General features: G+C 37.3%; 1 protein-coding gene across 7 annotated transcripts in view; it reads left to right on the top strand.

Moving 5' to 3' along the window:
- znf618 (zinc finger protein 618) overlaps positions 1-20,992 on the top strand; it is a 35,904-nt gene that overhangs the window by 2,484 nt on the left and 12,428 nt on the right. For 4 of the 7 annotated variants that reach the window (XR_013936949.1, XM_080510237.1, XM_080510234.1 and 1 more), the window contains exons 2-8: positions 6,482-6,802; positions 8,808-8,885; positions 9,212-9,256; positions 16,160-16,249; positions 16,842-16,922; positions 18,656-18,745; positions 18,872-18,961. Coding sequence is in view for 6 of the 7 variants with exons in the window: in XM_080510237.1 (XP_080366363.1) it covers positions 6,482-6,802; positions 8,808-8,885; positions 9,212-9,256; positions 16,160-16,249; positions 16,842-16,922; positions 18,656-18,745; positions 18,872-18,961 (795 nt within the window). In the remaining variant the exon portion in view is untranslated. The remainder of the gene's footprint in view (positions 1-6,481; positions 6,803-8,807; positions 8,886-9,211; positions 9,257-16,159; positions 16,250-16,841; positions 16,923-18,655; positions 18,746-18,871; positions 18,962-20,992) is intronic. The other 3 variants (XM_080510236.1, XM_080510238.1, XM_080510235.1) reach the window with 3 other exon arrangements.

The raw sequence follows: 20,992 nt of genomic DNA, 5'->3' as shown, positions 1-20,992 counted from the left end.
AACCTTATTGGTTTCATGAATAATGCATAGGGATGTTCAATTGCTGCAGCACTGAAAATTAGGCCTGTTTACGTGCATCGGATATATACACAGATGCATCTTTTATTATTATTTTTTTTTGTTTTTGTACTTGACCATTTCTGGAGGTGTCGAGCAGAGCCTGAGTAGCTTTTCTGAAAAAAAAAACAAATTTTCAGCAAAGCAAATCTCATTTCTTTGAGTGAAAAGAGGAGGGGTGCACCTCCCGCGGGTTTAATGAATCCATAAATCACAATAGTGCCAGCTTTTGCTGCGCCTGCGTCAGTGTGCAGTGTAATTTTGATTTTCATCAAAAATTTAATCTGCCAGCCTACAAGGGTTTAGCTGCAGTCCGGATGCAGCTCTGAATTTCTAATTTTAGGGCCCTGATCTTTCAGGATTTATTTTTGTATAATTCAAGCCTGCTTTTCAATATCTCTTGTTATTAAATTTTAATTCGTGGCATTAACATATAGATTGAAAAGGTTTTTATGGGTTTTTTTGAGTGTATGCTGATGGAATTTTACTAGACGACACAGTTTCTTTTTCCAGAGCATCCCATATATCTGCGTCTGAGAGGGAGGTGGGATGGGAGTGTGTGTGTGGGGTGGGGTGGTGGGGGGGGGGTGGGATTCATCCATTTCTCTGCATTATTGCTTTTTGAAATCATTGGTCATACACCATCTTGGTAGACATTTATTAAAGGGGACATGGAAATGTGCATTTGATTAAAGAAACGGGGAAAGCAAAGCATTTAGTGTGAAACAGGTTTTGGTCAACCCTTGCTCCTCGTCACTGACTCTGTGCCGGATAATACAAACATGCAGTCAAAGCAGTGATTGAAGTGACCCCCCCCTTCCCCCCTTCCCCTCTTCCCCTCCCCTCTACCACCACTACCCCTCCTCCATCTCCCATTTTAGCTGATTCCTATTTTTAATCCCTCCAGAGTGGAAACATTTTCATGAGCCTTAAACAAATTTGGATTTTATATTTGGAATCTCTCTTCCACTCGACTTAACTTGCAGAGTGCAGAGATTTTTTCTTCTTTTTTTTGGCAAAGCAAGGCACAATTCAAAGTAAGAAAATCTCTGTAGGTTTGAAGCACAGAATTTTTTTTCCCTCCCTAGTAACCACGCACATTGATTGATTTACTACATTATTGTGCAGAGACAGATACAGGACTGCCCAAATATAGGGCAATTATTTTAAGTACTTCGGCTAAGAGCTGAATTCTGAACAGAGGTGGGTCCTAGAGATGCTTTTTTTTTTTTTTTTTTTTTTTTCTTGTTTGCCTAACCTCATTTTTTTTGCAGCCCTAGATACATTTAGCACAGTGACATAATGTTTAACGCAGTGGTTAATATGCAGGGATTGACATTTTCAAACCCAGCCGAGGCCAATCGCTTAAAGAAAGTTACTGTTAATAAATAAACATAAATCATATATTCCCTCCCTTTTCACTGTCCTTTTGGTACTGATACCATCTATACATGCTTGATATCCAAATGGCATTTGATCATTTGATTCGATCATGTTTCCTGCTTTTGTGCTATTCTTTATCTTAGTTGGTTTTGGCTGGGCTGTATTTGAAAGGAACATCAAGGAAATGTGCATCTGGTTTCGATTTTCGTCCTGCCATGATGCTGTAGGTTAAAGCATATCAGAAGCCTCACGCTATTAAAAAAAAAAAAAAAAAAGAAAAGAGCATAAGGCCAGATGGCTAATTTTGCATTTTGACTTTAATTAGAGGAAAATGGTGAACAGCACGCTTTTTTCTTTCTTTCTTATATTCAGCGTATGCATTAAGAAAGGATAGTATTACACAGGTGACAAAAGGGACCAATCTATTTCAGATACACTTGTCTGCCATCACTTTGATTATAGATGGTGACATTTTTTTTTAAACACTTCCAGCAAACAAGGGTCAGCTGTTGTAATCATGCTTTTTTTTTTTTTGTAAGCGGAAATGAGATGCAATGCTTCATCTCCCCCACAGTAGGGTAAACTCAAATCAATCAGGAGACGGTCAATACCAGCCGATATCCATTAAGAAGAAAATCATAAAATAGGTGAAGCACGGACTTGTTCTACATTGATTTTTTTTTCAGCTCAGTCCTGAGCTTTTGTTTGCCGTTAGTATGCTCTGAACAAACATAATTAAGAGAATTTCTCTTTCCTTTTATATACACAGGCAGATTTGGCATGTGTGTGTTTGGGGGGGGGGGGGGGGGGGGGGTTAAGAAGTAGAACATTTAATACAAATGAAGGTCCTGCATTCAGAACCGTGACTACAATCACCAATAAAATACATTTTTGATATCAAACGTGCTCCTGCTACAGTAAAATGTCTGAAAGTCGGTATTTATGCATTCACATAGTCGAAGTGTTGACGTGTGTTTTTACTGGTTAACCATTCGAAGAAGAATAAACCTTCAGATGTTCCAGGTAGTTTTTTTTAACGGGGGCCACGTCCCCTCTCAGGGTCAATAATAAATCCGGGAAATGGTGACATGATTCATAGTCCAGGAAAGACAAAAAAAACAAAAAACAGCACTGCTACATAAATATGCTTTCAATTTTTGCGGAAGTTTCTCTAATCATTGCTTTTCCTACATTAATGGACAATTTTACCACTGTGTGCTTCAAAGGATTATTTAAATGAAACCATCTGAGAAGGGAAACGTCTTTTAAATGTGCAACAGAGTTTACAAAGATTCTGGTCTGTTTGTGAGGGAACACGAGCCAATGGTCTGGGAACTGTTTTTGCAATTTTTAACAATGAGGAATATTTTGTTACATTATTTTGACTTTTCTTTCTGGATAGGTTGATTAAATTTGTAAACGCAAGCACACAGTGGAATCACAAAAAAAAAAAAAAAAGTATTTATAGGAGGATAGATCTGTCCGTGTCAGATGAATTCTTTCGTATTTTTTGGTAAACAAGTTTAAAGTCTCGGGTTAGTTTGACATCTTTGTCTTAGCTGAATATAAGCCAAATGAGTCATCCGTGTTCCAACTCTACACCCATCTGTCCACCTTTTTTATCTGCTAAAGAAAGATTAGGCTGCAACTAAACTTTGATTAAAAAAAAAGATGTTTAAAGCTTCTATACCTCAAAATCATTATTGTAGACGCCGGGTTTCTGGGACACCAGCTGAGATTTTACTGGAAATGTATTTTTAACAATCCAGTAATAACCAAATGACTTCCACCAACTATTTATTTGAGCTTGTGTGACAAAAACGTACAAATACGGTATAAATGTAGGTAGGTTGCACTTGCATACCGAGTGTACTATGGCGTGCAGCATTTCCTTTTTAATCTTTTTAAAAAAGAAAATCCATAAGAATACACTTCTAACTTTACAGGCAAACTGCTCCCACGCCATAAAGGATTGAAGTGGGCTTTGTTTCTGTTTCAATAGTGGGTTTTTTTGTGTGTATGTTTTTTTTTTGCTTTGCTTTATGAGCTCTGCATTGTTGCAATGGGCCTCTGCTGCATTTTGAAGCAGGAACACATGACCAACTCAAACACGATCTCATGACTGCATCAACACCAACCAGCAGCTATCTGGAAGTGCGTCCACTTACCTCCACTTTAAAGTGTTATTGTGTTACATATATACACAAAGTGCTTACACTGTGTAACAAAAACATACAAAATGTATAATCTAATCGAAACGAAAGTATAAAAGATGCACTTCAGTATGGAATTTATTACCAAAAATGTTTTTTTTATTGATATGTGTGCATGCTTAATGCTAACTTGAATGATAAACTACTTTAACTATGCAAATATCCTCCAGTTTTGTCAATGGCTTTAGACTGACTCTGATTCTCATTAGAACAATGAATTCACCATTTTATAGCGGCAACATCACACAAAGCTAAAGCAGCACCCATGACGTGGGTCTATTTTGATCGTTCCATTTTGAGTTTGAGACTAAATAAATTTGGAAAAGTTATTGTCGCTTCACATTTTTCATTCTCTCTGGTTGTGGTGTAACGAATTGAAGTTAGTCTGTGTGTCCTGCAGATGAAGAAGAGGAGAGGGTTGATTCAAAGTTTTTTCACAATAGAAGTGCAGTTTAACAATAGCATTTGGTATTTAACTATTACAGTTTTTTAAATGTGGATGCTGTGGAAGGATCTGTAACGGCTACATTATAGAGAGAAAATTAGCTGAAATTATGTCTTTTTTTTTTTACAAAAGAATCCTCATTCTTTTTTTGTACTTAGTCGAAGCAATCCGAGCACTAGTTGTACTTGTTGAGTGGTTGCTGGCAGAGTTTCTCCAACCTTTACACACCTGGATTTGGACCGTTTATCGCTTGCTTCCTGGCAGACGCTCTCAGGCTCCATTAAGAGTGGATGGGAAGCGTCTCTGAAGTGCCATCTTCAAGTCTCTGCACAGATGTTATGTGGGGTTTTAAGTCTGCACTTTGGCTTGGCCACTTGGCGACACACTGAAACTTGTCCTCGAGCCACTCCAGTGTCTTGGCGTTGACTTTTTCTCATGTGCTCCTCTAAATGCCATTTGGCAAACTCCAAGTGGGCTTTTAAATGCCATTTTACTGGAGGGTAGCTCTCGTCTGATCGCCCCGTTATGAAGCAGCGATTGAAGTCGTGCTTCCAGCAGTCTCTAACCGATAACTTCACAAAGTGTCCTGATGGCTCTTTTACAGTTATTGTGATTGTCCAATGCAAATTGAGGTAATACTTCACTGGTTTAAAATGAGCTGTTACGAGTGGGATTTTACAAAGATTCTCAGCCATATTGTAAATGATGTCATTAATGCATCTTTTGCTTATCAATGCTAATACTTTCGAGATGTGTGATTTTCGTGTTGCCTTCATTTAGTTTAACTGAAAAATGTACACCCACACTTTTTCTTATCCAGTTTTTTTTTAAGTTCATACTTTTTTAAATTAATTATGTATATGTGAATCACATTTGATCATTAAGCCAAAGCATTATTTGTTTTCTCTCATTTACAGTTGCATTTATAACATTTGAAGAATATTTAGTTGTGATTATTATTTTTCTGCTTTTTTGATCCCGACAATTTCTCATGTCAGAGACAGAAAGTGGACAAAAAGTCCTGAATGTATTTTTGAAATAATTCCTAACTTGAATCAAATCATTGCTCGAGGAACCACCAATCAGTGTTACTTAGTGTGACGCCTCAACTCTCGATGATCCGTCTGGATTTAACATTTTAATAATGGGTTTTATAAAAAAAAAAAAAAAAAAGTGACGGATTACCTTTCATTTTGCTGTAGTCGTTCATGAGATGGAGGAGCTCGGCTTCACTCTAAACAAACCTCAAATGTGTATTTATGATCCTTCGACACTGCAGAACAGAAAGCAAAACATCTAAACTTAAAATGGAAAAACACAAATTAAACATTTAGGTATATCAATATTTGAGATTCACTTTGGAGAATTGAATAGGAGCATCTTTTTAAATGAGCGGTTGTACATAAACTTTATATTACATTTTGAAAAGCTCCATAAAAGCTGTATTGAAGCTTGTTTATATGCGAAGGTTGAAAAAGGTCCTTCAGGCCTGTTGAGTGTTGCACACCCGGCACGGTGCTGCTGACGGGACTTTTTTTTTTTTTTTTTTCTTTTTAATTCCATTGCAGGTGTAGGTATAAGCTGTTTGAGTTGTAAACCTGGGATGTTTTGTCTCAACATTATGCACTTCACGGGCCCGCTCGCCGAGGCTTGTTGGTCCTGTGTCATATCCAAAGAAAGGTGTATTTGGGCTTGTTGTTGCTGTATTGGTGCGCTATTATTAGACCAATTTTCCCTCTTTCCATAATATCAGTCGTCCTGGCATAACTCTGTTTTGCTTGGTTGCATTTTGAGCACATTCTCTTGACAATGCCTTTTATAGCTGTGTGCTGAAGTGGCAAGTTGTGTAATTTAGATATTTCCGAAACTGGAGCATTTGGGTGCCACAATGCCATGGAATTTATACCATCAAAGGTCACTTTTGAGCAGTTAAGCCACTCTTTTCTTCACCGCTAAAGTTAAATTGCCTTATTTCCTGTTCTAAAAATGACATTGCCACAGATATATTACTTCTGATATCTCCTATACATTTTGAGCTCTTTCCTGTGTGCAGAGAAAGAGGATGATCCTCATAGTTTTGGGTCTTTATAGTCTTTATTTGTCAGATTCCAGCTGCTGCTTCTTTCTCTTTGTACGTGAAAGCTGTACTTAAAAGCCGACATCGAGACGCGGCTCTTTTTTTCTTTTCTGTTTTTTTTTTTCCCTTTCTTTTTCGTATGGAGTGTGTTGCCATGGTAGTTTTGAAAAACTGCACATTTATGTTTGACCCGGCAAACCCGCTGCTGAGCTTTAATCCTGTATATCGGCGGCAAGTCATGCAATAATTAGGACGGCAATATTCTGACAGAGCACTTAAGTCTTCACTTCTCTGTTGGTCACACAGAAGCACAGTCTCGGAGGGAGGGTGGAGTCATGAGTGCAAAAGAGGCACCCAATCCTGTGAAGGAGCAGGCAGACGGAGGGAGCGCCTCCACAGATGTCCCCACCAAGGCCACCAGTCCGCCACCTGTCACCGTAAAGAAAGAGCCCGGGACGTCTGAGACGAGCAATGGGAAAGTGGGCGATGCCAACCCCGCTGAGATCTGTGTTGTCATTGGCGGGAATGATGGAGGAGCCAGTGGAGGCGGATCCCGTAGAGCCCAGACCGAGGGTATGTTTGCCCTTGGTACTCCTCCTCCAACGAAGAGCACAGACTCATGCATAGGTGTGTGTGAATGTACATGTGGACGTTTACGTGCATTTGCTGACTGCAATCATGCTTGGCGTCGCTTGACGCTGACCTCGCTCTCCGACTTTCAAAAACAGCTTTTAAAATTGACATTTATGAAAGAAAGAAAAAAAAAAGAAGAAGAAATTCAACATCAAGTGTCACCCGCTGGAAACGGTTTTTCTGGTTAAAATAACTCACAAATGTCAGTGCGAGGAGGTCTTTTTTTTTTTTTTTAACAACTTCTTTCATTAAAAAGAAACCGGCCTCTATGAAAACCATTGACACCATGCACTTGCTGTTGAATTTTTTAAGATGTAATTTTCCAATCCTGTGAGCACAAATGAAATTTCTTTCACCTCGTGTTGAGGTGGCAGCTGAAATCTTAAAGATGGATGTCTCTAAAGCTGGCTGAATAACGCCGATGTACATGCCTTACAATTGTAACTTTTGTGTGAACTGGGGAAGATAAGTTGTTTTTGTAATTTGGGTGAGCTGGGATATAAAAACATAAGAATAAATTGTGGATGTCTAATTAGATAAATGTGAGTGCTGTATCTAGCATTAGTGGTCAGTTTATTAGGCATCAAGGTTACATGAAATAGCAAAGCCCTTCAATAAATCATTTTTATGAAGGTTATGTTTCTAATAGTTAACAATATTTGGGGAGAAAAAAAACAATAAAAATGAGAGGAAACTAAAATAATTGAAATTGTCCAAAACTTAACAATCTTTATATTGGCTCATGAATGTCAAAAACAATTAATCAGCTTTACAAAGAGTAGCTACACAGTAGAAATACAAGATTGAGTCGAATATCCAGGTATCTACTCAAGTGTTAATATTTCTAACTAAAGTACAAATTTCACAATTTTACAACAGAAATTTCAGTAATTAAACTTTGATAATGTTTTTTAGATTTAAAAATCTCCAAATTTTTTATGTCTTTGTGATATGAGGGCATTCAGGCTTTATTGTTTTCGTTCCTGATTAAGTAAATAAGTGAAATTGTGACTGCTGTCCAAACTATTCTTTTCACGCAAGTAAAGAATCATCTAAAAGAATGGGAAATTCTACAAGTCAAATTTATTATTAATTAATTATCCTGGTCCAGCAACTTGCTGTTCCAGAACCATCTGTCAATTTGTTCCTCGGCTCTGATCATCGTGCTTTTAGCTCATTATTAGTCTTCTTTGTTTTCTTCATCAAAGTCATCATCTTTGCTGATCTGTTTCTACTTTCTGCTTGATCTAATTTTTTTTAGTCTCAGTTAAAAATTGTCTGTTTTACTTTTTCATTTTTGCCACGTTTTCCTCGTGTTGTCAGTCAAATACAGTTTTGATGGAGGTTTAAGTCTCCCAGATGATATGCGAGTTATAATCTGGAAAATACAGCATTTATTCTTTCATCATTTTGTGACATAAACATAGTTGTATATAATTTAGAGTTTTGTACACTTTTGCCATCTATGCAACTTACTTACTTATTACTCAAGATGTGTTTGAGCATTTAAACTACTTAGAGTTTCCTCAATAATTTAAGCCAATGAAAAATAAAATTGGGATAGTTTAAAAAAAAAACTCATGCTCAATGTGTACATTTAACGTTGCTCTACATGACATTGAATAATATCCTGTGAGTTGAGTAATTCACTGTGAAAATTGTTCATTACTAAAACACAAATTGGTTTAACAAAGTAATATTCTTCATTTGCTGAATAATCACATGCATTTCTACTTGAAATTAGTTGTTAAGTATTCCTTAATTAGTCATGAAATCAGTGTTGACTCATCCAGTTCACCAGTTTTGTTGTGAATCCTCCCTTTTTTCCGCAATAGAATGAGCACAAAGGTCTAAGTGGCATCATGAAGAAGTAAACTAAGATGGCTATTTATCACTGCCATGTAATGAGAATTACTTAGGAGGTTAAATGAGACTAAAAATGCAGTTCTCAGGATGCTATCACTTCACGTTTTTGACGTCATTGTGGCATTTTGTGCAGGTTCATATGTTTGTGCGGTTTGCGGAAAGAAGTACAAGTATTACAACTGCTTTCAGACTCACGTCAGGGCGCACCGAGGTAAGATATTCTACTTTTGTTTATATGTGTTTTGGTCTCTTTGAGAAGCAGGGAAATAACTGACTGCTGTGTTTTGCCTCCTGACAGTATGGTCTTGAAATTATTCACTTCCTCAGCATGAGTCACACATAAGGCCTGTTTTGGCTGCAAATAGTATTTTATTCATTAATAGTGTTTTATTGTCCTCTGATTTAAAAAAAAAAAAAAAACATAAATAAAAAATTATCTGTAAGATAACGGCTTTTAGCATGGGTCGTAAGCTGTGAGGACACCTTATGATTAGTCATAAGAGGACCAATAGTTTCTGTTTCCTATTGTGCCGATAGAGTCGGAGAGCATGGTTGCAGATGGTCTACCGCAGACGCCCAACAGTGAGTATAGCTTTATACTTGCATCCATTAAACAAACTACTAGTATGCAAGCAACACTCATGCTGTGCGTCTTGCATGTGACTTGACTTCGATGTCGTACCCTCCATCCAAAACACTTATCAATTATATAACCGTGTGGGAATTTCCTGGTTTACTGCACGGGGCGCCTGCGGGATGCAGACAGATTTTCACGTTGGTCGCACATCTAGAGAAGCACAATGTATTTGACCTAATGCCACACAAACTAATATGTGTTGCATTTTTAATAACTATACAAAACTTTGAAATCCAACTGCAATGGCGATCATGCACCTGTCTCTATAACCTGTAGTTGATCACTTTTTCAGTTTCTAGATTGGAATGCTGTGCCCTTAATATCATAGGTATTTTTAGAAAACTTTTTTATTTTTATTGTTGTATTAGCGTTTTCTTTTCTGAAACTACCGAAGCATCCTCAGACATAGCACAACTCGTTTATTTATAAATATGTTGGTACATTTACTGCAAGTTATTATATAATTTATCCCAACTTAGTATATTTAGTAGCAACTGATCCGACCTGCACAATATCCAATGATCATTTTAGGCCTGCTGTAGGTTAAATCCTATTTTCCTCCCAATTTTTCTTGGAACCCTCTTGCACAATGCCTTTTGATGCTACTTTGTAATATCACAATCATCTTTTTCATAGGCATCATGCATTTGTGAGATGAGCAGCACAGATGAATATGTAGATCGTGCATTTGAAAGCCAAACTCATATCTACTATTGATAAACAGCTTATTCTACTGTTGTAGAAATAAAGCGTGAACCAAAATGTTCTTAATTTTTGTGCTGTCTTTATGCTTAATAAATGTTTATTCTTCTCATGAACAATCTATATCTCTGCCACATTCATTGTTTTCACACAGCTTTAATTTGCATGATATATTAGGCTACCGAAGCTTTCATCTATATATATACAGTATGTATGTGTGTGTATGTGTATATAAATATATATATATATATATATATATAAAAGCTGCAAACATATTTGAGCTAATTAGTAAAAGTCGAAACATAATAATTATATTGCGACATGATGTATTTGCTCTCAAAGTTATTTCGAGTATTAGTAGTTAAAATGTCTGACTTGAACTGGAGTATGAGCAACCCCCTTATAGTCACACTGGACCCTCATGATCAATTTTGTAATTTACCCGAGACATTTTTGTCTATAGAAATAAAATAGAATTCTGCCCTGCAGATGCTGTGCTTTCACACTTTGAATGACACTTTATATCAGCCGCCAGGATCCATATTTATCAGGCCTCTTCACATCATGGTGAAAGTTTGATTAGGACTAAAAATACTCGTACCTCAGAGTAGTACTTGAGGGTTATTTATAAATCTTCCTACACGCACTCTCAGCAGTCATTACGTGAATGTGCACATCCCTTTAAGGTAGCAGTATCATTGTGGCAGAGAGAAAGAAACAACAGTCAACTTAATGCAGCCATTTATAAAAAATAAAAAAAAACATTTTAAGCTGTATGTGGGTGCAAACAGACTGTAACCAAAAGGCCTGTGACAGTGTTAATAAGTAGGACAATAAGGCTGCTTGGCAGAAAGAAAGAAAACCGCTATTAGAGCAAACTCTTACGAGGATGCGATGATGCCGCCTATTTAGACATGACAATGACTGACAAATCACTTTGTAAGTTCATTTTTAAACTTAACTTGGTCATTTGAGGAGCCCAAAGAAAGCCCTTGGGGGTATAAACTGATGGCATAGACAAATAAGTCTTATAGATAAGTAATGATTGCTGTAGGAAGGAAATGAGATTCACCAATTAGTGAAGAAAAGCCTTGTGTTTAAAGCTGCACAGTGAAGTTATGCCATTATTGTAACCTTGACTTTATGCCTGCTTAAACACTGCGTTCATAACCACTTAGTGAGTGCCATTGCAGGCCTGTATTTTAAAAAACTGAGGAAAAATGAAACCAGGCCAGCTGATAATAAGCCTACATTTTCCACTCGGTATGGCTTAAAATGTCCCTGCATTAGAACTGGTGTAAGTATAAGCGAATTTCAAATAGCAGGGGACGACACAGCCTGTGTGTTGCAGGGACGCTCCCGGGTTAAAGATGGTGTTTTGAGAAATGTGATTGTGTGGTCCAATGCTTTACTTAAGAAACTATAAAATAGTAAAACGTCACCCAAGAAATCTAGTTCTGACATTTAAGTAATCCGATGGCAGAACATTCCCCTCCCCGAGATCATTACACCCGTAGAGCTTCAAGAAGATTTTCTCTTAAAAGTTGTCACAATGGCATCTTTTCTGTCTTCCTTTGTGCCTCTGATAGCCAACAACATAAAAGCTTTTTTGTTCACTTCATGGGCCACTTATAGCCTAATCTAAAATATTGAAACTTATAATGAACGTCGACCTCCAATTTTTCTGTAGTTATTGTGCCAAGAAGTTCTAGAATATCTTGAAATTGTTCACATTTAATGTTTTTTTTTTGTACAAGACATAACAAACAATCTGAAATTTCTTCATGAAAAATGCGATCTGAACTCCTCTTTGCTGCTCGTCACAACAAAAGCTTTATGCAGCTTTCAGCATGCATGTTCTCACAAAGTCCTCCTCATTGTGTGAGCTTGTAACGGCGATGTTTAGTATTAATGTAAGAAACAAGTGCGAAGGAATCTCGGTGTTGTGCTTGGCCCTCGACTCCCTTCGCTCTTTCTTTTAGAGAATACTTGCAGTTAATGAGCCTGTTTACATGCAGGCTAATAATCTGATCATTACCTGATTTCGGGAGTTGTCGGGTTATTGAAGTGATCAGGTAAACTTCATATTGTGAAATGCTGTATTACATCAAGGCACCTATCTGGTCATCAGGGATTGGCTTAGCACAGGTACATCTCTCCAACATATTCTTGGTTCATGCATACCCATACATGTTCAGTTTGTTGTTTCTCATCTGCGCAAGTGCAAGCATGACAACAAACGTGAAGTTTAGTGGAGGAAAGTTTACGAAGAGCCGTTTCTCTGTGAGTGGACAGAAGATAAGATTAGACGAGACCGGATGTTTTGGAAATTACAGGAAGTTTGAGTCTTAATTCACTCGGTACATACACACTCTGAAGGAAATCAGATTATGACCTGAAATAAGCAAACTAGAGATTTTTTTTTTTACTTGCCAGTTGTTAGATTTTCATGTAAATGGGCTCTTTGGTTTATTTTACACATTTCAAGGTAATCCCTCAGGCTGCTTTCTCTACTTTTGACACTCTCTTCTATAAAAAGTACAAAGTATTTTGTTAAAGAATGACTGCCTCCATGGATTTATTTGTCCAGCTCATGTTACTGTGTATTGTCAGTGAGCCCTATTGTGGTGCTATTCAACTTAATAATTAAGGTGTGTGTTCAGTGGTTTAAAAGCAGATTAGAGTCAGTCTCTGCCCGACGAAGGAATAGAGTCGCATTGTTACAGGGAACATTTTTTAATCTATCTTGGAAAATGGAAGTCTTTTCAACTCATTGATCAGTGACATTTCTGCTGGCCTGTTGGAAACGTGACATATCGTCCATATAGGTTTTCACACATTTCACATCACGTTTTTTTTTTTTTTTTTTTAAGTTGGCATGAAAACTTTTAGCCCTTCTATTGTAATTTTGTCACATTTATAACCACTGCAGCCTGAACATGAATATGCAGCATGTGCTTGCTGTGGCATTTGAATGTCAAATATTTTACACATATTTTCAGATGGAAATGTTATTAAAATGCCAGTTCATGAATTTGTTGGTTGTCGGATGGCATCAAAATAATTCTGGACGGGTTGCCTGAGATATTTCATAGGATTCCATAAAAATCAATGATGGTAAAATATTGTAGAATATGACACGAGAATGTATAAATCTATATAAAGAAATGCCTATTAGAGGCTGAGAGTTGTAATTTTGTGCTTATTTCCCAAGAAACACTTAACATAAAATGAAGAAAACATCGAGTCTGAGGTTAGGCTTGTTTCCTTAATGGTTGTTAACTGTTTTTCATTAGTTTTGTGTGCGCAGCTAAAGTCTCACGATACAGTTCAACCTGCAATGATCTCTTTCCTCTCAACGTGTCCTCACCTGTGCTCGAAGCAATTGTGTTATGGGAACTTTAATTACACTGACAATCATCAGGAATTCACAAATTTGCGGGAAATAATTTTTAATTGCGTTAATTGGTGAGAGGGAAAAAAAATATAGAATGTGCACTGTATTGCTGCCCTGAGGTGTTTCAAATGCAATTACAGTCAGACAGCCTAATAATAGCTTTTATGGCTGTTTTCCCGTGTTAGTCGAGCAGACATTTTAGGAATCCTTCTGGTGCAAATTGAAAGAAATTGCGTTAAATCACCCATGTCAGTCTTTCCGTGTCACATTTATTCATTTGATTTGCTTGCAGAATATATATTAGAGATACTGAACAACTTTTTTTTTTTCTCGAATGCACAGTGAATATGATGATTTCTGTGTATATATTCTAGATTATGTTGGGTTTTTTTTCCCCCCCCTGTCAAATATTTGGTGCAGTAGTTTTGCCTTTGCAACACTTCAGGGGTTCAGCCAAGAGTGCAGCTGACTGAATTGACCCAAGAGAACAGAGAGGACAAAATTTAGAAGTCGCCACTGTGCCGCTAAACGGCAAAACCATTTGTCATATGGGTGTGTGGCGAGAGGCATTTTTGCTGGGTCAACATCAGTCACACATGGCGTTATGGGGGAGAGAGAGACGACCAAAGCTAAAACCAAGTGGGGAAATGTGGTTAGAAACTGATTTAGTCTTGCAGTAACTCCGTGCCATGCTGTTCATGCAACAGATTGCCTTCGCACAGGATCCAACTGCAGTGTGCCAAGAGGCACTTCAGATGTTCCTGCTTGTCAACAACCACCTGGCTGCACAATGCTTCCCCCTGCAACTAAATTAACAAGAGCAGAACAAGTAATCTGCATCCCTTATGTCCGTTCTCTCTGTTAGCCATTTAATGGCTTGGCAAGAACTGTCTGTCTAAACCAATCAGTTTTTAAACAGATAAATGAGAAGTAATATTGGTGTACTTAATAAGGAACAGATAAAATAAGCTATTTACATGGTTTTAAGTCTTCGTTTTGCTTATGTATTCCAGCAAGGATTAGTTTGAAGCATTTGGAAGCTGCGTGTACACTGCAAATCTAAAATAGAAACACTATATTTGACAATGAAATTACTTAAAACTATTCAAATGATCTGCCCATTCAGTTAAGTAAAGTTTACTTGATAAGAAATCTTGGATCTAAAATCTAAGATTTTTAAGTCTGGATTTAAGATAATAATGTAAAATTAAGCACTTAAAATAAATATAAAACAAGTCAACTTATCTGTTATGTCTAAAAAGTTCAAATGAATAACTTTCCATAAATACAAAAAGTAAACATCTCTTGATGCGATGTTCAAATGGAAAAAAAAAGTGATGTTTTTGATCAACCAGGACTCCGAAATGTTTGCACTGAGATGACGTGTGAAATTGGTTGTTCAAACTGAGATTTGGGAAAAATACATTTTTAAACTAACATAGTCATAAACCTAGTAAACAGTGTTTGTATTTTTTGTTTTTTGTTTTTGCAGTTGTGTGGCCAACATCTGGCTGGACATGTCCTTTCCTCACAGGGCAGACACAAAGAAAACCACATACACGTATTTACACTTCCAGTTATTTTAGCATCACCGGTGGTTGTTTTTGTTGAGAAAAAAAATTTCTTTTTAAAAACAAACAAAAAACGTGACTTTAATTTTGTGATGTTTCATCACCTCTGACCTCTGCTTGGGATTTATATTAATTCATCTGTAAGTAGAAACAATCCAAATAGTGCTCAGGTTCTACAGTCATTTAAAAACATTTATAAAAAAAAATAGGGCTTCTTTCTACTGAATAACTCACGAGTCAGTCAGGACAATTTGTTGCTTTGTGAAGTACATCTTGACTCCTGACTAATACTAATATGGCCAACTGTGCTCTTGACAGCAAAACTTTGGATTTACTTAATGCGGTGGTTCAGATTTCATGAACATTATTTGGCATGAAAATAAAGCCGACCTCTTATATCTGTTCCCCCGTTTGAAGGATCTGACAAAATTATATCCACATGTCAGAATTAAATGCAACCACAAAGCTTGTCTTTGGTTTCAGAGCGGAAGCTGTAGTACCTGAAGAATCCTCATCCACACACAGAGAGAACCAATAAAACTCCATATCCAGTTTCATCTTTTTGTGGGGGGAAAAGTAAACCACTTCCATATCGTGATTTTCTCTCCTGAACTTGATCCTATGGATGTATCTGCCTTGTTTGTTGCAAGCCAGTGTTTACATATTGTTTTGATTGTAGATCAATGAAATCAAAGTAATTAATGAACCCTCTTTCTCCTTTTAAAATACTTGAAGTTTTTCGACAGGAGTCAGTTTGTCCAAAGAAGGATTTTGCTCTTCGTCACAGATGCACGCCTCAGGAAAAAGAAAAATCTTATTCCATGTACATTAAACTTATTTGTATATTCGGTTAATCCTTTTTGGAAGCAGAAGGTCTGAAAGCGGTCTGCTCTTTTTATGGCACTATGCAACACTTTTCTGAAAATTAAGTGTGAAAAGCCACGGGAACACCTTGGGGTTTAAGGTGTTGAACTGCTTTTCACAACTTATAAAACTGATGTGTGCAAGAATTCTGCAGCTTACAGCGTATGCACTTATCTGCAATGTCCAAGGACCCGTTTAAGTCTCTCCTCGCTCTGAGTAGTAAACTCTGCATTCTTAATTTGTATACCTTGACGGAAAAAAATACAAATCTGCTGTTTGTGAGTGACAATGGCCGTTGCTTCTCTCATCTGCAGGTAGCTTCCGTTACTCCTGTGACATCTGTGGCAAGAAGTATAAATACTACAGCTGCTTCCAGGAGCACCGTGACCTGCATGCAGTTGATGGTAACCAAGAGTTTTTTTTCAGTTTGCATAATAATTAATTTCTTTCTTCTTCTTTTTTTTTTCTCCTTTGAAACTCCAGGACTTGAGATGTCCATGAACCTTCCTATTTCACACTGTCCTTTCACGGCAGAAGCTGTACTTCCTGCAGCAGCAGCAAAATATGAGTAAAATGGTAAAAGAAGAGTAGGTCAGAAATTTCAATGGGCGCTGCTGTTTCACTTAAAGGGCTTTTAAAATACTCGAGGAGTGGCCAGCGTCTAATCATAGTTTGTTTTCAGTGAAGTGCGTTTAGGACGGGCAAATATACTGAATGTTTACTCCAGAAGTCAACAAAATTCAGGGCCACCATCGTTTCCTTTTTAATTCTCTTCTTTACTTTCTTATTTCAGGGTTTTATAACACTGTAAAACCACCCTGACACGGGAGAATGAGCAGCACTTAGCTCCTCGGCTACCACACGAACAATGTGCAGAACAATCATTGTGTTTCAGGGAACATTAGCGAATTTATACAGCCAGTAGGCCATCTTATGCGGGAAGAATCAACTCAGAAGATATTTTCTAATTTAATATCTCTCTCTCTTCTCTCTCAGATCCATATGAGCAGGTTGTGTTGCCTGTGGATGGCCTTAAGGAGGAGGAACCAGTTGAACCCTATCAGAAAATTGGACCAAGTAAGACTGTTTGATGTACTTTGCTTAAAGTAGGGGTGTAACGGCACACAGAATCTACGATTAGGATTACAAAAGTATTTCTTACATTGCAACAGAAAACACAACAAGGACAATGTAATTAATAACATTCAACGACTGCAACATAAATTCCTTTTTAACTCTATTTCTAAAGGTTAACTCAATTAAGATGCTGTTAATAGAAAGATGGTGACCCTTTTGCCTTTGGGTGTATAATAAACAAAATATCCTTTTTGCCAAGGACAATTTATCTATAAATAACTTTCCAGTTACTAACTATTTTTGAGTGTTTTTGGTAACACTGAGGTCACGGTCGTCGTATTAAAGAAAACTTTTTCCTTTGGTGGCCTCATGCTGCTTCTGGTCATGCAGACACACACTGTGTCTGGCAGGTCTGCAACTACGATGACATAAATAGATGTTTGATTGTCATTGTTAGTTCACATTGTGTACTGAACTGAAGAATTTTCTATTTCCAGCTACACAGTGTTTACCAAACACTTATGCGTGATGTGCCGTTGCACCTCTAGTTTAAATCTCCCAATTCCTTTGTGCAACTGAATCAAAGTCTTGTACTGTAAGACAGTAATATTTCTGTGAAATGGAATACAGTATCTTCAAATTATAGTGGCTTTTAGTGTTTCCTCATTAGGAAAGGACTGTTTTGAGTTTATGTGGATTTTTTTTTTTACAGGTGCATCTCAGAAATTTACACTATCATTGATTTTTTTATTTTATGTTATTATTATTGCTACAGTCATAATGTATAAATAAAACATATTTTTTTACTTGAGTTGCTTAATTTATGGCCTCTGGTTTAAAAAGTAGGTCTAACAAAATAATACATTCACAAAGAATACAAAAAGGATATAATTAAGAAATAATAAACAAATTCCCAGATGTTATAATTTAATTAAGGGGTAATGGGCTTTTCTGTTGGATTATAATTTTTGAGATGTGCCTGTAGTTTGTAGATCATTTGTTTGATTTTATTTTTTATTAAAAAAAAAAAAAAAAAATACCAACAATATCAAAAAAAAAAATGTGAATTGGGCATTGACACAGTGACGGGCTGATTTCACTGGGGTCAAGTTCAGTTTGTTGAACACAGCTTGTGATGAAAGGGTTTACGTTGGCTAAGTAACACTTAATATATAAGCTAACTCCACATTGGAAAGGTTTCAGAACGTGAGTCCAAAAGTCCTCTTTCGCAGGGGAAAAAGCACTCGCCCTCCTCTGCAGAGACCGCGGGTTCAACCAACGGCAGCGCATGTCCCTTCAAACACAATTGGCAGTGTTCGCAGGTGGGAAGCCTGCACTTGTCACTGCACTAATGACTCCTACTGATTTGGGGATAGTGTGAACCTCCAGGCACTATGCAAGGACACCCCTGTTTTCTGTGTTCTCTCATACTGAGTTACTGCTAAACTTTAAAAATGGGACTTTTTAAGTTTGAATCCAAAAAAAAAAAAAGAAAAGGAAAAGACACGAAAAGAATCACCAGCCTTCCTCTTCTTCCCGCCACTCTTATTTGGACCTCCTGTTTTCCTCCACTTCCTGTACTGTAATGATTAACAAAGGAAGTCTGTCCTCCTTTTAACTGATGACAACTAATCCAACCAGTTTGATTCTAACCAACACGATGCTTGTTTTTATTGAGCGGCATCATTTATTTGGATAAGAACAAAGGCATGTTTGTGTTTTGTTGTCTCCAGAAACGGGGAGCTATGTTTGTGAATTCTGTGGGAAGCAGTACAAGTATTTCAACCCGTACCAGGAGCACGTTGCTTTGCACACACCAATAGGTGAGCTTACACGTCTACTCATTATGCAGTCATGTTTTAGCCGTGTCACAGTTTATAAATGGTATGTTTTTGTGTTTAAATATTTTGTTGTTTGCTCTTGAATCTGAGAATGTCTCCTTGGTACAGGTTCATTTGAAATGAAGACATCACGGGTACAGGAATGCGGCAGTATGGATATGAGTAAATTTGGCCACAGCCAAAGTGGCAAGATAAAAAGTAAGAATCTGTTTTGTTTGTTTTTTTTTAACTTTTTTTCTCTTACATTTCTGTTGCAAAATGTGCAACTCAGATACTCCTAGAAACAAACAATTGTCGTTAATGAAATAGCTACGCAGAGATCGTAGTGTTTAGAAGCAAAGAGCCATTGGTTAGTTTTAAGAACCATTCATCCATCTTTTAGACCACTTTATCCAACTTAAGATCATGGGTTACTGGAGTCATTCGTAACTCAATTATGGGTTAAGGCAGGTTAAACAGAGAGCGAGAGAGAGAATCACACAGATATTGCCAAACAATAACAGACAACAGCTTCAGTCACAGCACACTGATGTGAGAACTGAAGGTGACAGGCACTGGACTCTGAAGCTGAAACTTTATATATTTGGACAGTGGGAGAAAACTAAAGTTGAGAAAAGCCTTAACCACCCTGGAAGATTGTGACAACTTTGTAATTTAAAAAAAGAAAAGTATTAGAATATGACCTTAAAATTTAAAAGCTGAGAGAAAACAGGATTTAGATCTAAAGCACCTCATTTAAAAAAAAAAAAAAACCCCACCTGAAAGCAGTGTGCAATGTAAACACACACCCACACGCTCCGTGTGCTCGAATCTTTCATTGGACAATAGTGTTAAAACAACATATATAATGTTACGTTTGAAAAATGGAAGAAAAAAAAAGTCCCCGTTCGTTTTACAAATATTGGTGAAGGAGAGTCAGCTCTTGACGTTTCATTGTGTGAGAGCTCTGTAGGCACGAGGCCTGCAGGTACTCCCAGGCAGCATGTGAATAAACACAGACTGGTATGAGAAAGGAACAAACCATTAACAGGGTGTCTTGATTTTGATCCACGTCAGCTCCAGTTCACAGCTTGGCCTTAAGAGGACTGTCGTTGGCATGTCAGCGCCAGATGCCACAGGGCATCTTGAGCTCCTCTGCAGGCCACGACCTGTCACGTTCACATTATTTCGGTGATTTTCGATGCTTCAGCAGTTTATTAAACGGCGCTTTTCACAATGCATGGTAATTGAGTGAGACAGGTGTGAGAAATTACACCATCTCAGGAAATGAGTGTGGTCAGAAGGAAAAACATTCATCAAAAAAAAAAAGGGTGGATAGAAATTTTGAGAGACAATTCATCCTTTGCCGCAAAAATGTAACCAATTAAATTCCAATGGTATGAGCATGCATGATAGTAACACTCAACTGCAGTAAGGGGGTGAAATATGTACAGTGGGGTGAAAAAGTGTTTGCCCCCTTTATCATTTCTTACTTTTTTGCATGTTTTCCACACTTAAATGATTCCGATCAAACAAATTTAAACAGTTTGTCAAAGATAAAATAAGTAAACTCAAAATGCAGTTTTTAAATTAAGGTTGCTTTTCTTTTTAAATGAACACCTTTTCACACCACTGTACAAGACCTCGCAGAAACTTCAGGATGTCTCGCTAAGCCTGTGTGAGGACAAACCTTACGACGTTTTGATAGAATAGTCTGTTTAAATGAGCTGCTGGACTTTATACAACCCCTGGCAAAAAAATTATGGAATCACCAGTCTTGGAGGATGTTCATTCAGTTGTTTAATTTTGTAGGGGAAAAAAGCAGATCACAGAAATGCCACAAAATTAAAGTCATTTAAAATGGCAACTTTCTGGCTTTAAGAAACACTAAAAGAAATCAAGAAAAAAAATTATGGCAGTCAATAACAATTGCTTTTTTTTTAGATCAAGCAGAGGGGGAAACTTATGGAATCATCCTGTTCATTTCTATTGCCAAATCCAACACTTGCGTCAGATTAGATCTGCTCATAAGTCTGCACTCAAGAAGGAGTGCTCACACCTTGCACCAAGTGGATTGACATGAATCATGGCTCCAACATGAGAGATGTCAGTTGAAACAAAGGAGATGATTATCAAGCTTCTTAAAGAAGGTAAATCATCACGGAATGTTGCAAAAGATGTTGGTTGTTCACAGTCAGCTGTGTCTAAAATCTGGACCAAGTACAAACAACATGGGAAGGTTGTGAAAGG

Source organism: Blennius ocellaris (genome assembly GCF_963422515.1).
Source record: "Blennius ocellaris genome assembly, chromosome: 15".
Lineage (NCBI taxonomy): Eukaryota > Metazoa > Chordata > Actinopteri > Blenniiformes > Blenniidae > Blennius > Blennius ocellaris.
The sequence above is the reverse complement of the archived record's forward strand: the minus strand, read 5'-3'. Positions and strand labels throughout refer to the sequence as shown.